This window comes from Eretmochelys imbricata, chromosome 8, assembly GCF_965152235.1.
Source record: "Eretmochelys imbricata isolate rEreImb1 chromosome 8, rEreImb1.hap1, whole genome shotgun sequence".
NCBI lineage: Eukaryota > Metazoa > Chordata > Testudines > Cheloniidae > Eretmochelys > Eretmochelys imbricata.
In genome coordinates, this window is record NC_135579.1 from 70,450,523 (window position 1) to 70,466,052 (window position 15,530).

Consider the following 15,530-nt stretch of genomic DNA (forward strand, 5'->3'; position numbering starts at 1 on the left):
AGGAATGGGCTCTGGCTGGGAAGTTCAGATGAACCTAAGCAAGATGAACTGGGTAAGTGTGTACAAAAAATAGCTTGCCAGTTCTGTGCACCCTACACCACATGCACTGTCCCACTAGCATGAGACAGACCTGCACCACATTCTCCAAACAGGATCAGTGCTCTGGAAAACTTTGCTGTGCTTCGCTCCTGTCCTACTATGCCACCCAAAGAATCACCTATGCCAGGGCAATCCAAGTAGCCGTGTAAGGGTTTAGGCTACCCTAGCTCTCAAAGATGTAATTAATTTGGCCTATTTATTGTGTGCAATGGGAAAGTGAATGTGGAAAGAAATTAACGGGGGGTTTTGGGAAACAGCCAGGCCTGTCCATAAACCCTGCTCTACCTAAGAAAAGGGAATAAAGGTGAGAACATTGCAGCCTAGGAATCTGTTGAAGTGGTGACTGTTAATCACCTGAAAGTGACAGGGAATGGAAGAAACCATGTGGTCTGTCATTTCAGGGGGCTGCAGCCCACATGTTGGGAGGTTTGGATATGCCAGTAGGCATCAAAAATTATGTATTGTATTGGTGCCCATTATGTGATTAAAACTGACCATCTGTTCTGAACTGTTCTACAAAAGCTAGTTTAAGGGGAGTTTTCTATCCAGTAGATCTACAACTTGATATTTAAAAGTTCTTGAAAAATCAGGTCTACAACATGGACTTTCAAGATCCTTACTTGTCAGCTAGTCACATCAGAAAATACACAGGCAGGGTTTGTTTTTAAAACCAAGTTTTATTGAAAGGAAATTTGATCCCAAATCTTTTTCAAATACATCAAATGAAATGTTTTACTTAAACCATTCAAGTAGAAAAAAGGTTACATTAAAATTTTAAATATTGCACTTGGGGCGAGTCATAATGGCTTAACGTCAGCACTCCCAAACCAAGTTACAGTATAGTGTCTCCACAACTGTATTTAGAATCAGCAATTTACTACTTAAACATTTGTTTATAGATGTTCTAATACCACACTATTAAATTTAAGCACACCAATAAGAGTACTTCATGTATTTGAAATTAACTGGAAAGGTGCAAACAGGACTCTGTTGCTGCTAGGAATGGTTTTGGTAATTTTTTCATTCACATTGCTTGATGTGCTAGCCAGCCCTTTCAGTAGCTACTGATTTCAACTCGAACTAGATCCTGGCCCATATTACCATCAAGGTTTTTGTATATGTGGAAGTGAAATATGCAAATTCCTTTACACAACAGTGCTTCTGCCAAACATTCTGTGAAGAGTAAAATTAACCCACAGGAAGGAACTTACACTTGAAGTGTGGCTCACTAAACCTGAAAGGTAGATAATTCTGCATTTGCACATATTGAGATGAATAAAAATTTCAGTTGCTAGTAGATCCTGGGAGAATGACCTGCATCTTTTGACAGGATACTATAACAACCTCCTGCCTGTGAAGGCCAGACACAGATGGTCACCAACACAAGGGCTTTGAGGAAAAGAGAAGTAAAATTAAAAAAAAATAAAAAGCAGAAAGAGGATCCCTGGTCTTGGGGCTGGGGAGAATTAACCACTGCAGGAGTGGGTAGTGCTATTGTATGCAATGCAGCATCCTATTAAGGTAGGGTCTGAGACCACCATATTTTGGTTTTGAAAAACCAGTATTAACAATGAGAGAACTGGGTTGAAGAAAGCTCCTCTGTATCGTATTATTCCTTTACCATCTAAAAATCACACAGTTTAAAAAATAATCAGCTGTCATACCAAATATAATCGTAAAGGCTAACTGAAGAAAACAGGACAAGGTTGTTCATGAATAAAGGTGCTGATCTGAACTGATACTTAAAACAATCTTAGATGTATTCTCATACCTATTTAATAAAAATACAACATCTTTAAAATCTATTTTCCATTTCATACAATCCTCAAGGTCTCATATGACATCTGAATTATGCAGTACCATAAGTCAGTGGGTGTGAAGGTACACAGAGCAGTGCATTGATTGTTTTCCTTGTAAGTTCTATTAAAACAATTTAGCATAATATTGAAGTACAGTGTTATTCTACAGCACTTTCTCCAGGTATCTCATTTGCATCCCCACAATACATTGATAGTTACCATCTGTACTGAACTGGTGGGTATTTCCTTCCTCCCTTCTCTACCCAGATTTTTAATTCTTAAATTTTAAAAGTAAAACAAATCAATCTCAAATATAGTTAAAATAGTGAATCTTAGGTGGAAGCTAGTGCTATTGAGTATGAGTTAGAGTTCTTGATTCTGATAATAGACAGGCAGCCTGTCTAAAACATTTTAGATTTTAAAATTTCACAGGTTAATGACTGGAAGATCAAATACAGATTACTGCAATAATGCATTACAAAAACGTACTTGGTTCAATTATTCTGACATGCTTATTTTTTGTACTAGTTTAACCCATACTGTAGTGTAGCAAGGATACTAGATTTACTTAAGCTCCTCACTTGGGGGCCACTCACGCACAGTGTGTAACTTTATTCATGTTTAACTGTTTACAATCTGATCTTATAAACTCCAATGGATGGCCTGTTTTCCTCCACAATATGTTCAATGCCAAGCAACATTGTAGGTAGTAATCTTATACATATTTCTAGTAATGAGATTCACTGTAGCACCTTGCTGTTATGTCTTCATGGAGAATTAGATGGGATTTTGACAGTTATCAGGTTTGTCAATTAGAAAAGTGAAATTTAGCAAGGTTCTACTGTAATTCCTCCCCCCCCCCCCAATCATTCTTAAAATAGACCATCTTCTGCAGGGATTCAGGATAAAGTCAAGAGATTACAACACCTCCATTAGTATATTAGAAGCAGAATCTAATGTCATTTGAAACAAAATAGTTGTAAGTAGTCCTTGATGTTCAACATTCAGGGTTTATATCAGCCTGACACCTGTCCCTCACAAGCATCCTACCCCAAGATGGACCAGAGTTAGCCCAGGACAGAGCATCCTGAAGGCACAAAATGCATTTGTTGGCCTCTATGCTGCCCAACCAATGCTGTTTGGACTCCATGCTACAGGAGTCAATTTACACCAACTTAAAATGCAGGGTATGCCATCTATCTTCTTTTGAACAGTTTACTTGCACATTCTTTTAAAAAAAGTCTACTCAGCCAAAAAGTCATGTACTTGAAATGACAACACAATCCTGTTGCTGGACAGCAAACAACTGGCTTCCATACACTAGCACCACATTTAAATTACATTTTACAAAAACAAATGTGGAAGTTATGTGCATCTTACTATAAAATGGCAAACCATCCCAAACATGATTAAGATAGTCATCTTGATTGTAAAAATGTGCATTTCTCATGAGCAAGACACCATGGGCCTAATTCCTCTCCCGAGTCTCAAATTAAAGATCTTCCTAGGCAAGAAAAATTTAATCTTTGTTACAAGTAGTTTAAAGGGCAATTTTCATTAAAGCTCAGCGTGCAGAAAACAGATTATGTTCTCAGTCAAATACTGGTCTTGGCAAGGAAGATTAGCCATATAACCATCTTGAGTCCTTTTAAAATACACAAGAGAAAAAAAAACAGTAACATCCAAGCAATTGCTCACTTGCAGCAAGACATTTAGGAAGTCACAGCAACTGAAAAAGCATCCCACGAACATTCAGCTAAAACATTCACAATAAGCAGCTTACCCCAATAATTTGGCTTGTGTTAAAAGTATTTTAAGATGATTAGGAAGCTTTGCTCATCAGCCCAGAAACAAATCAAAGCTGTAAGTCTGGAAAGCATAATCACTCCAAAAAATCAGTTTGAGGTTATGGCTTGTACAATTTAGGTGAAAGAGGCTGGGTCTTCCTTTTAAAATGGTGGCTCAAAGTGACAGAGGCCACCATCCTTAAGATCAGTGGATTGTTGCCTGTGTTAAAGACCACCCAAACAAAAGACAATACCCACAGTCCATGTATGTGTATGACATTATGGAAGCAACGGAAGAGGTCTTACCTTCGGGTTTGAATCACAACTTTGTACAAATTAAAAATTATTAGTTCATTCAGCACTCGTATATCTGCATCAATCTGGTGAGCTCAACTCAAGGCACAGACTAGCAACCGAGCAGCATTCATATATATAAAAATACAGACACAGTGAGTCATACAGGAGGAATAACACTGAATTTAAGAAGCTGCTTATCCCTGTAATATGAAAACTGCAACAATACAGTAACATCTGCAGCAAAGCCATTGCACTATACAAACCATCCCTGCAATTCAATCTCCGGTATTTCTGTCGTCTCTGTCATCCTCAGTGCTCATCAACTGTCACTAAAGTTGAACTCATTAGAACTACAATGCTCCTTGGTTTTACTACTACCCATTACTAGGTATTTAAATCAGTTACAAGGACAGTGATATTTGCATCAGAAAAATACCTAGAATTCGTACCAGTCAGCAGCATGTTTGATTTTTCAAGTAAGCATCCTTGTCTTGTTTTACTCCACTAACCTCTGTACATTAAGTGTAAATTTATTAATTCATAAGTTTCCGATCAAACAGAAAATTTATTTCCGAATAATAAAAAGGAGACTTCTTTTTTCTTGCTCTGTGTCCTAGTCAGACTAACCAACAGCTTCAAATGTGGAAATCAAAGATACATTTGAGGGATCTTTACTGTTCAGTCTCTGAATTCAAACGGAATGAGAGACTACAGTAATTTTGCACTGATAACTGCAGTAATCTAATTTTAGTGGAAGCATTGCATCTACAGTACAGGTGTTGTAGGATTGTCTCAGGAATTTAACACTCATTTTGAGTTCAAAATATAAATTAATGTAAGTGCCAGTAAAGATATGGACTATGGGTGTTTCTGGAAAGCGCTCTGTGGACAAATCTTTGTGAGTGTGTGGAAACACACACAAGACCTTGATAAGACAGATCATGCTCATGTCAGAATCAAACAGGTCAACTAAGAGAATGTGACCTTACATAGCACATCCAATAGTTCTCATTTCCACTGCAGATACATTTGCCAAGAAGAGCTCCTCTCCCCTCTTCTCCTCAGTTTAGTAACTACTTCCAACCTCTTTAACGGTCTATTAAAGCCTAGTAGACTAATTTTCACAGCAAAGCTTTGACAGAAAAAATATTAAGTCCGTATTTGAAAGATAAAAGCAAACCAGCTCTTCCATTACTATCATTATGCTGCAACTGCCTTTCTCTATTGCATGGTGACTTTAGGAACATGGTTATTGCAATACAATTTCCAATTACTATAACAGTAGAGAGAAACTTTCATTCATAGACTTAGACCCAGGGTTGAACATTTAATTTGGTTAAAACAACTCTTAGGACAATATATCAAATAGACAGATGTTTTGAAAGCAAGTTTCCCCACAATAGCTTTAACTTGTAATGTAAATTAAACAAATTTAACTCCAGTTCATTTGATAAGATGCAACAGTAAAAGGGAGTCTAAAATCTACAAGTATGCAAGTACAAAGTCACATACATCACTAGCAAGAATAAGACTGTGACTGTATAAGAACAAGCTGTAGCCATAAAAGTAATAAAAACCCTTCATGTTCCATGTTGATGCTGGCAAATACTTCTTCTGATATAAAGGCACTTTGAGAACCCAATATGGTTTGGTTCATTAAGTTTGCAAAGTACAAACAATTTTACAAACATACGATTATAATGAAGAATGCCACCCATTGTGACATTATGTACAAGACTGCGCTCCAATTTTTGATAACACTGGTTTTGTGGGAACGAGCAGCTTTCAGGCTTGTTCATGTGAACTGGGGTGTGAATCTACGCAGTGCTAGCCTGCCAGAGACTAATGGTCGATGTGGACCCTGCTGACATGTGCTTAGATCTAGTCCTCTTTAGAGCAGGACTAGATCAAAGTGCACTAACAAACCGTTAATGCATATAACAGGAGCCACATGGGCAGTTAGTCTGCAGAAGGCTAGCGCAGAGTAGATTCACACCCCAGCTTCCTATGAACAAATTTTTTTTTAGACAAGCCCTTCATTAAAGACATGACCAGGAATTGCAGTCCCACAATCTTAGTTTCCTGTTGGAACAATTGTAGTAAGTAAAAAACAAAAAAACAAAAACCCACAAAAATGAAAAAAGTTTGGGGGCCACAAAAGACAAGACCAGAAGTCCAGGACATATCCTTTCAGTTTTTACTCCTTAAACGTGAACTCCAGAAGTAGCCAAAAGGCAGCAGTCTATTTGGTCTTGGTTAACTGGGGTGGTGGTGGCTCTGTCTTGAAGAGTACTATGTTTTATATCATTACAGTACCAGAAAACTTTGGTCCAAAGAACACAATTTATGATGTTCACTACATGGCTGCAAAGTCAATCTGTACATAAAGCTGTCTGACTCCTGCCTGTAAACACAAGAGGGAGAATTAGAAAACTGAACAATTATGACCCACACAACTGTACCCCAGTTCCAAATGCTATCATACGTACACCTTTTTGTTTGTGTACAAACCTTTTTGTTTGTGAACAAACAAATCTACTGGATAGCTTGTTCTATAGTAATGATTTTACGAAACATACTCAAACGTCCATTAAAAATGGATGTATATAAGTGCATGAGTTGAAGATGTGTAGGGCTTCTACAACGTTAAAAAAGCTTATCTTAAAGCACAAGTTCTTCAACCACAATCTAAAGATCACGTGACATACATTTTTAAAAAGTCTAATGTGTGTGTTTTAACCATTAGAACAGATGCCAGTTCAAGTGAAGCAAAGCATTAGGATGTGACGTAGTTTGAACTATGAAGCTGTTCTACAGCATAACAGGGATTTGTAGAGAAGAGAGGCATGGCAATGGTGTATTTATGTGAAACACCAAAATAACTTTTGGCAATACTCTATGAGCACATAAATTACAAATCACCCCTCTGCTCAAAAACCTCAAGAGATTAAACTTTCGTTCCGCCATCATTTTATATCAAATAAGGAGTAAATTATTTAAGAGACTATTAACCCTTAAAGTCATGCTGCTAGGCTGCAAAGATGGTGTGTGTAGTTCCTTATGCAGAATCATCTTCAGGAGAAAGATAACAAACATAGTCAGAATGAGAACACATTGCTGAGAATCAGATTAATGTCAACTAGCCTCTTAGATGGTTACGGCAGTGGAAGACAACTTTTAGCGAACTCAAGATCTACACAAAAAATGCTCAGCTTCCATGCAAATAATCAAAACATCCACGACTGCCTCTCAGAACTTGTCTACATAGGAAGTTATACCAGTATAGTTAACTGCTACAGTCACCATGTGGACACTTATGCTGGAATAAGAGTAGCTTTTTGCTCTTTAGCTTAAACTACTTCCAAAATGGCATAAACTAAACCAGAAAAAGCCATATTTACTCTGGAATAAGAATGTCCACACAGGGTGTAATAGCAGTTTAAATTGATACCTTACCTTACACTGGTACGACTCATGTAGACAAGCCCTCAGTCAAGGATGTGCCATACTCTAAAGTAAACATGAGAACTGGAATCACTTGACTTGAGTCTTTAGGAACAGAACCACACTCGAGAAAATGTAATATGTCTGGGTCCCTGAAGTGTATGGGACTTTGTTTCAGCAGTAATGTATACAGACACTCCCCGGGTTACGCAAGACCCGACTTATGCAAATTTGCACTTATGGAAAAAGTTCCATAAGCTAGGAATAGGAGGGTTTTTTTGTTGGGTTGGGGTTTTTTGGCGTAACGTTCAGGTATACGTTTCCGACTTACGCAAAATTCAAGTTACGCAAGGCTTTCCGGAATGGAACGATTGCTTAAGTCAGGGAGTGTCTATATTGAACATCCGAGCTCACTTTGACTAACCTGCCAATTACAACTTTAAGAACTATGATCTCCGGTACTGCTCAAAAAATGCTTGCTCCACCTACTACCACATATCAAAGGGAAGGAAGATGTATCCTTTATCCTAAGTCCATTTGATACCAACCCCTAGAGTGAACATATAGAATAGGTGACATCTTGCTAGCAAAAAAGTCTCTTTCACTGGAGATTCAAGAGATTTGAGATGACAAAATAATTACGAGGCTGTCCATCCAAACAGACTGCCCCCACAGCCAAGCTAACCTTCCCAAGAACTGGCCCTCCCACATATGTAAGCCGTCTCCAGACTGAACTGTTCAACCTATTAGCTGTTTTAACTGACCAAGGCAATTCCTGTTTTCCTCACTGACATTATAAATATTTGGGCTCAAATAAAACTCCCTTCCTTCGGCATCTTGTCCCTCTCTATTGATGATCTCCTTGAAGTTAATCCTAGGTCTATGGGATAATCAGTTCATTATCATGTAATGTTGTGTCACATATTGAATATCACCACTTTAGTAACAATCTGACAATATTTTATTAAACCTCCAATAGTTAGAAAACAGGGCAAGAAAAAAGTATGCAACAACTGAAAGGTAAATTAAGTTTGAAGCCCATGTATAAAAGGTTTCATCCCTTACTATTTACCTAAGTATTTATATGCTGCTCTCTCCCTCTCCCCACTATCACGGTGCTTCTGAGTGTATCAGAAGGATTTAAGACCAGACATTACAATAATCCCTTACTTTTTTCAAGCCTTGTAACAGAAGTAACTTGGTTAGTTTACAGCTTTGTTTTCAAAGGTGCACGTGTGTTCACTGCACACAACTTTTTTTTTGCAGAAAAGCTTAAGCCAAATAAATGAGTTTTGCATTAAGTTTCCCATCAGGAAACTGCGTTTTCTGCCACCATGACTAGTTATACATCTAAGTGCAAGTTGGTGAACCAAAAATCTGAGGGCAGATGCCCTTCACTGTGAGATAAGTTCAGAGAAAGCAAGTTCTTGGAAGCATTCCCATCTTCCTGTCTGCATCACCTCAGTTTTGCACAGGGTCAACGTTTGGAATTAAAGCCTCCCTTTAATGCAGATGCACTGTGCATTCTTAAGTAAAACAGTGTGGACACAAATAAGTACATGTAAGTTCCTATCTGAACTCTTCAAACAATGCTACTCGAATTTGATGAATTCTAGAATAGAGTTAACTCTGGGGAATATGGACAGGCAGAGGCCAATTCAGAGCTGAACTGATGCTACTCATCATCTACAATCTAAGAATTTCCTGTGTTGGAGAGGCACAGGTATCTGAAGGAAGGTATTCCTCCAACAGACCAAACATAGGATGGCTCTTAGTCTGACAGTGATACATGGGATGTCTATCCAGAAACATCATCAAGAAGTCAAAAACAGGACACAAGCCTGGATTCTTTGGAAGCTACAGAACAGAGAGGGATAAGTATGTTGGCTTTTATTCATAAAATATGCAAAAGATTTCTTTTTTTCTGGAGAAAACTTCCTATTTCATTAGAGTGAAATCAGGGAAGGGGAAACATTGGAACTCTATATTATTTCAACTGCCCAAATATATACCATTTTTAGAACTGAATGGTATACAGCACCTTGTAACACTTGAGCGTCAGATCCTGGTCAAGGTAAGATGTCTTGTGACTTAGAGGTTAGATACAACAAGGGGAAATGTAGCTTGTTAGAGTAAATGCAGCAGATACCATTAATTTTTTTTTAAACTGTGGCATCATATGTTACGGACTTCAGATATTAGCTATAGACAGCCAATTGAATCTCATTGCCTTTCCTTTTAATGCATCAGTTAGTGATAGAAAACTGGCTTTGGTTGTTGATTTTTCTTCCTTTAACAAGAGAATATCAATTTCTAATGAAGTGCCCATGTAGTCTGTATTGATTTTGGCAGTCTAACTCAGCTGGAACCACTTTTACCACACAGTTTAAGATACAGAAGTTATTTCTTAGCCTAAGAAAAGGGGAAATGCAATGATCTCAAACCAGCATATGGTAATAGTTGGTAAATGTTGACTTTAGTTGCTACCACCGCCTGGAAGTTGCTAGAAGGCAACAAAGCATGCAGAAAATGTGGCTTCTTAGAGCAACAGAAGTGAATGCCAATACAGAGGCATCACAGTGGATGCAGAAGTAGGGTTAGCCTCTGTGGTCACACATCTTATCTTGAAAGCCTCAACTGTTTTCTTGGTCCCTGGTATGTCAACATAAGGCTTCAATGCACCTCTAAGACTACAGCATTCTGATGTCATGTCTCCCTTTAAGAGGCAGCAAAGAAACTGATGAAGAGGAATGAGCCACATATATTGAACAGGTTTCAGTTTAACCATTCTGCTTCTGGTAGCTGGAGTTAATCATAAGTTTAACAACAGTATTTGGTTTGGTGTTAAAGACAGAACACAGAACTGTTACTTTTATAAACATTTTGTTGCTCCACTTTTATTTTTATATCCATGTTTTCTCCATCACACACACACACGCGCACACACACCATGGTATCCAAGCATGCTACTGTGTTCCAAGTTTCTAACAAGTAAGGCAGACATACCTGAGTAAAAATATTGTGAGTTTGGCTTAGAATCCACTTGGCGTCAGCATCAGGAGCTACAAATAGTTTCAAGGTCCCTATGTAAACATCACTACAAAGGGTCCAGAAGTGTGGATCATGTAAACTGTAAACTCCTTGCAACTGCTGAACCTAAAATACCAATGACAGACATTTCAAAAATGATTTCTGAAAAAAAATACATTACTACACACTGTGCTTTCCTTTATAGCAAATAGCTAATAGAAATGTCAGGCATAAAGTACTCTCATCTTCATAAGAGCATTTAGTGAGGTCTCATTTAAAATTAGTACTTTTTGTCTTCAAAAGCATGAGAAGGAGGAGAGTTAAGTGGAAAGGTTCTATTACATATCCACACAACTGCTGCACTAGGCTACAGCTGTATTACACATTCCCTTCACTGGAACCTGGTGTTTGTTCTTCACTCCTTTCTAAAAACAGTTTTGTTTGAGGCAAGGAAGGCGGCACATGTACAGTTGTTTCAGGGTGTGCAAGATGCACCCAATTCTCATCTCAACCAGGAATTCTTTTTGTGAGATGTTTAGTGCTACACAGCAATCCCATAAACCACTGGGGGAAAAAAACAAGGACACTTCTTTGGTACATGCATCATGCTAGCATTCCATAAGAGACATGAAATGTATGCAACACATACAATACTGTATAGCTATCAGGGACACAATTCCAAATGCAAACTATGTTTTTAATATGCCTCACCACTTCTTACGAAAGGTTAAGGTAACTGCTCTAGAGGGGGAGAGAAAAATACTCCTTTTTCTATTCAAAGGATCTTCAGCAATGGCTGCTGAACATCAGTTCAGAACTGGAGAACGAGCAAATTCTACAGACAAAGAACCAACTGGTCTTCTTGTGAAATTTCCATTATACTGCTCTCTAATATGCACATTAGGCTTACACCACTTTTTTAAAAAAAAAATATATCGTGTCACAAAGGTTTTGAGATCTATTCCAAGCCAAAAAAGTGTATACTGTGAAGGTTAGGTTAGGACTACAGAATATGTAGAATTTGTGACTTCAGATAGTCAAATCCAGGTTTTTTGTTATGCTTTTGAGCATTTCCAGATAAGCTTTCATTCATATGTATGTGTTTAGGATAGATTTAAGGAATCCTCTGTGGATTTACTGTTAGGAAAACATTCCAAAACACCCCCTAGAAGTCCAAACGTACGTTGCTTATTCATTTAATAGTTAAGTCTTATGCAAAAATGTCCTGAACTGGAACAGCTCACCCTCTGATAGCACTGAGGCAGGGCACTTTCCAGGGAAGGCGGAGTTCGCTGCATTAAGATTCCAATGGACTCTCTTAAAAGTGGAACAACACTAGAAAGAAAGAAAGAAAGAAAGAACGAACGAACGAACAGTTAATTACAGCCACATCTTCAAAGGATGCAGAATACAACAGCATTACCACCACTTTCTGATAGAATAAGTAAAATCAGTCAGGATGTATGAGACAATACACTGGGGAGAAAGCATTATTACAGATTCACCAGAGTGGGGGAAAAAACGTTACCAGAGTGGGGGGAAAAAACGTTACAATGACATCACAGTAATACAAAAGCATGAATCTTTATCGCTCAGGCATTTTCTATAAAGACCGTCAAGCAAGAGTAACAGTTTCATTTTGTGGGATTTAGGATGGAATCTTGAAACTATGTTCTAAAACATAGGGAAGAAAAATCATATGGTAAAGTGTAGTTTAGAACCAAGATCAATTTCAAACAGCAATTATAATAACCATAAAAATGTGCAAGAAAAGTTAAATCATTCTTGCTTTTGTCTCTGGCTTGAGACATATTTTTCTTATGAACTAAGATGGGGGCAGGGGAGGACATCATAAAACAAAATAAGCATGAACCAGTCCAGCCAGAACAAAACGATTTGTCAAGAACAGCCAGCTTAGCAAATTCTTGATGTTAACAAAATGTGGGGGCCTCATCCAAGCCCAAGCAGTGAACATTTGGAAGCAATTTGAGGTTCCTTCCTGGCTGTCTACTCTAGTGCAAGGAGCAAAGAAGGAGCATTGTACCAGCTAGGACAGAGAGGTTTCACACAGAACAAGTTTTACAATTCACAAGTTTTACAAATTCACTCCTCGTGAGCTAATGCAATAAATTCACAAGCTCTTAAAATACATCACCTTACTGCATACACCAAGAATAAAAGTACCCTGAACACCATCTTAAAACGACTACACCCTTTTGGCTTAGTGTAGCATAATGAAACTTCACAGATGAAAAGTAGTTTGATCTTGTACAATGTATATATATTTCAGCTTACATTTAAAACAGACTGCACTTGTAAACCACCTGACACGCTCTGACAGTAGGATCAGCAATATCTGAAACTGGAAACCAGATGCCAACACCAGTACAATAATTGGAATAAATGTATTGTTTCCGAGTGTCACAATCAGAGGAGTGATGGGATGAATGTAATCAGAGGGAATTTAGAATGAATCAGGAAAGATTTTGTAAGAGTGAGATCAATTAGACCATTTGCCAAAAGAAATTGTGGAAGCCTCATTTAAAGCCAAACAAAGCACTGGAGACACATTGTAGAGAAAATTCTGTATTGGCACAGGGGATGGACAAGATGATCTCATGGGTCTTTGCCATTGCTAATTTGTTAGTCTGTGGTAAGTTTAAACAGTGATGTGTCACGTCTTTCAGACAGTTTGACCTATAAGAGTACAGAAACTAAGCTGTTCCCAACAATGGACCCCTATATTGTGTGTGTCACAAACATCACTTTTCAAGTGAGAACAGGCATCCCTGAATGGATTTGAAGTTAACCTGAATTATAATTCATAAATTTACTTCCTGGTATGTGACCTTTTACAGTACTATGCAGAATAGGGATACAACTTGAATACCAGCTTACTGAGAACTCTACATTTCATAGTGACGTGCTTTGTCAGTATTTTAACATAAGGCTCCGACACCTAAAGCTTTAGATAAACTACAGGGACCAGGACTGCACATTCTTTCATAGAGGAGGGCAAGAAGGCCTATTAGCTGGTCTTCCTATTTAAACAGACGTGTCTTCCTCAGCCAGAGAAGGAGGCCATACCAGTCAGCAAAACAACATATGAAACTGAACTTTGCTAGAAATATTTATGACTTCCTAGAAAAATATAACTATTGATAGCATAAAATGGTATTTAAGTTGTGTCATTTGAAATTGGGAGTGGAGGTGAAGTGTCTGTTGAAGGTCTGGGTGTATCTACCCTCTTGAGAGTCTGAAAATTTGTCATTTGGTGCAAATTAGTCCATTCTAAAGGTTGGGTTTGGCTAGTCCGTATGGCTGGATCAAACCAATTTTTAAACATGGTGCACACTGGATGAAGGAAACACCCTGTTAGAAAGCAATTTAGCAGAAGCTATCTTTAAACCACGGTTGCTTAACTCTGCTGGGACCCCAATGTAGACAGGATTTAAGAGATTGGACATTTCTAAAGTTTTGTAATTATGAGTCCCCAAAGATAGCGTGTGAAGCATCCCCTTGACAGATAATAAATCCAGTTGTAGCAACACTTAACACAAAAAGAACTATCTTCCCAACCTCAATTCTTACACAAGTAAGGGACTGAAAAATGAAGAGATTTCAAAGGATGAATGGGAAAAAGATGACCCCACTATCTTCCCAGCACATGCAGTGTGACAGGAAAGTCTTACTGAAAAGCAAAAAGCCATCCCTAAAAGGAAATGGGAGGAAGAGTTTAAAGACAGAATCTCACCCCTGTGAGGAGACTTGCGTTTTCATTACTTGTATTTGTGAAATGGTCCTAACAAGGCTTTGAAACAGACATGTAACTAGATAGTTTTAGGCAATAATACATTTCACACCTTTGCCTGCTGCCTATCTAGACAGAATTTTCTGCAAAGCAGCACTGCATTTATTAAAAGCCCAACCACATAACCAATACAGCTGTGTCAAGGAACCTGGTTACTATGTTGTTTCAGTCTGTAGTGTACAATGGAGCTGAAAAATGTTCTATAATCAAGCTAATGTCTTATCCTCCATGTCCCTCTAGTGTGGTCACTGAACTTAGGCTAAGAATATAGCTTAGTTATGGAACAGTGTTGAAACAGACCAGGGACAATATAAGCTCATCTACACTGCACTGCGGATTACGGGCTGTGAACTGTAGTGTACCCTACTGTGTTGTGCTCTAACTACCCCACATAGATCTTGCTGGCACGAACTAAAAACTATCCTGTTTGCACTAACATAGTACTGTTGGAAATGGGACTACATCAAGGTGAGCGAGGTACCTTTTAGTTCGACCCAGCAGGGTCTACACAGGGAATTTAAAGAGCACGATAGGTTAGGATGCTCTACAGTTCACAACCCTTTAGTCCAGACCGTGGTGCCATGTAGACAAGCCTTATGTTGAGGTTGGGTTCCCTGACTCAAGACATAGCTGTAGTGCAGAAAGTTGCATTGTGAAAGTCATCTTTGCAGCAGAAAGGGACAGCTATTATTTCAGGTAAGTGAAAGTTCTGATTTGGCAGAAAGCCAGCTGTGATAAAGTGGGGGTTTTCAGAATATTTTGTATGCATATTGTGCATGCCTCCATTTCCCCTATGTACTGCAAGTTTAACTAGGGGAAGGGGAAAAAGGTGTTTGTTTGCAGAAGAATCCAGAGATCCAGATAGGCCCTGGGTCCTGACAATTGTCTGGTGATTTGCTATCAAGTACCTGCCAACCCTGGCCCTCTGCAGGAAGCCAGCCGGTGGGGCCAGCTATAGAACAAAGAGCAAGTCAGGAGGAGACCAGGTGACCCTGTTAGCCTGGGAAAAGGAACAAAAGACTAAGAAGGGGCCAAGGGGGTAGCTACATGTGGGCCATGGTCTGCTGGAAGCAGGGATGCTGAGGGTCTGAGAGAGCGCACCCTGGGCTCCAGTCAGCCCCAGAGGGACTTGGCTGTTTTCCGTTCTCCATGCTAACCTAAGGGCCCCCTATGCTGTATTCCAGACATTTAACAAATCCTTCTGTTTTACATCACTGTCTCAGAGTCACTCTAGTCTAAAGAGGTCAGGGTTCCATTGCTCCC

General features: G+C 38.7%; 1 protein-coding gene across 2 annotated transcripts in view; it reads right to left on the minus strand.

Moving 5' to 3' along the window:
• Positions 1 to 756: 756 nt before the first annotated feature.
• SLC30A7 (solute carrier family 30 member 7) overlaps positions 757 to 15,530 on the minus strand; it is a 48,039-nt gene continuing 33,265 nt past the window's right edge. For both annotated transcript variants that reach the window (XM_077824929.1, XM_077824928.1), the window contains exons 9-11: positions 11,701 to 11,791; positions 10,433 to 10,582; positions 757 to 6,386 (exon numbers count right to left, since the gene is read on the minus strand). In XM_077824929.1, coding sequence (XP_077681055.1) covers positions 6,339 to 6,386; positions 10,433 to 10,582; positions 11,701 to 11,791 — 289 coding nt within the window. In that variant the 3' untranslated portion in view covers positions 757 to 6,338. The remainder of the gene's footprint in view (positions 6,387 to 10,432; positions 10,583 to 11,700; positions 11,792 to 15,530) is intronic.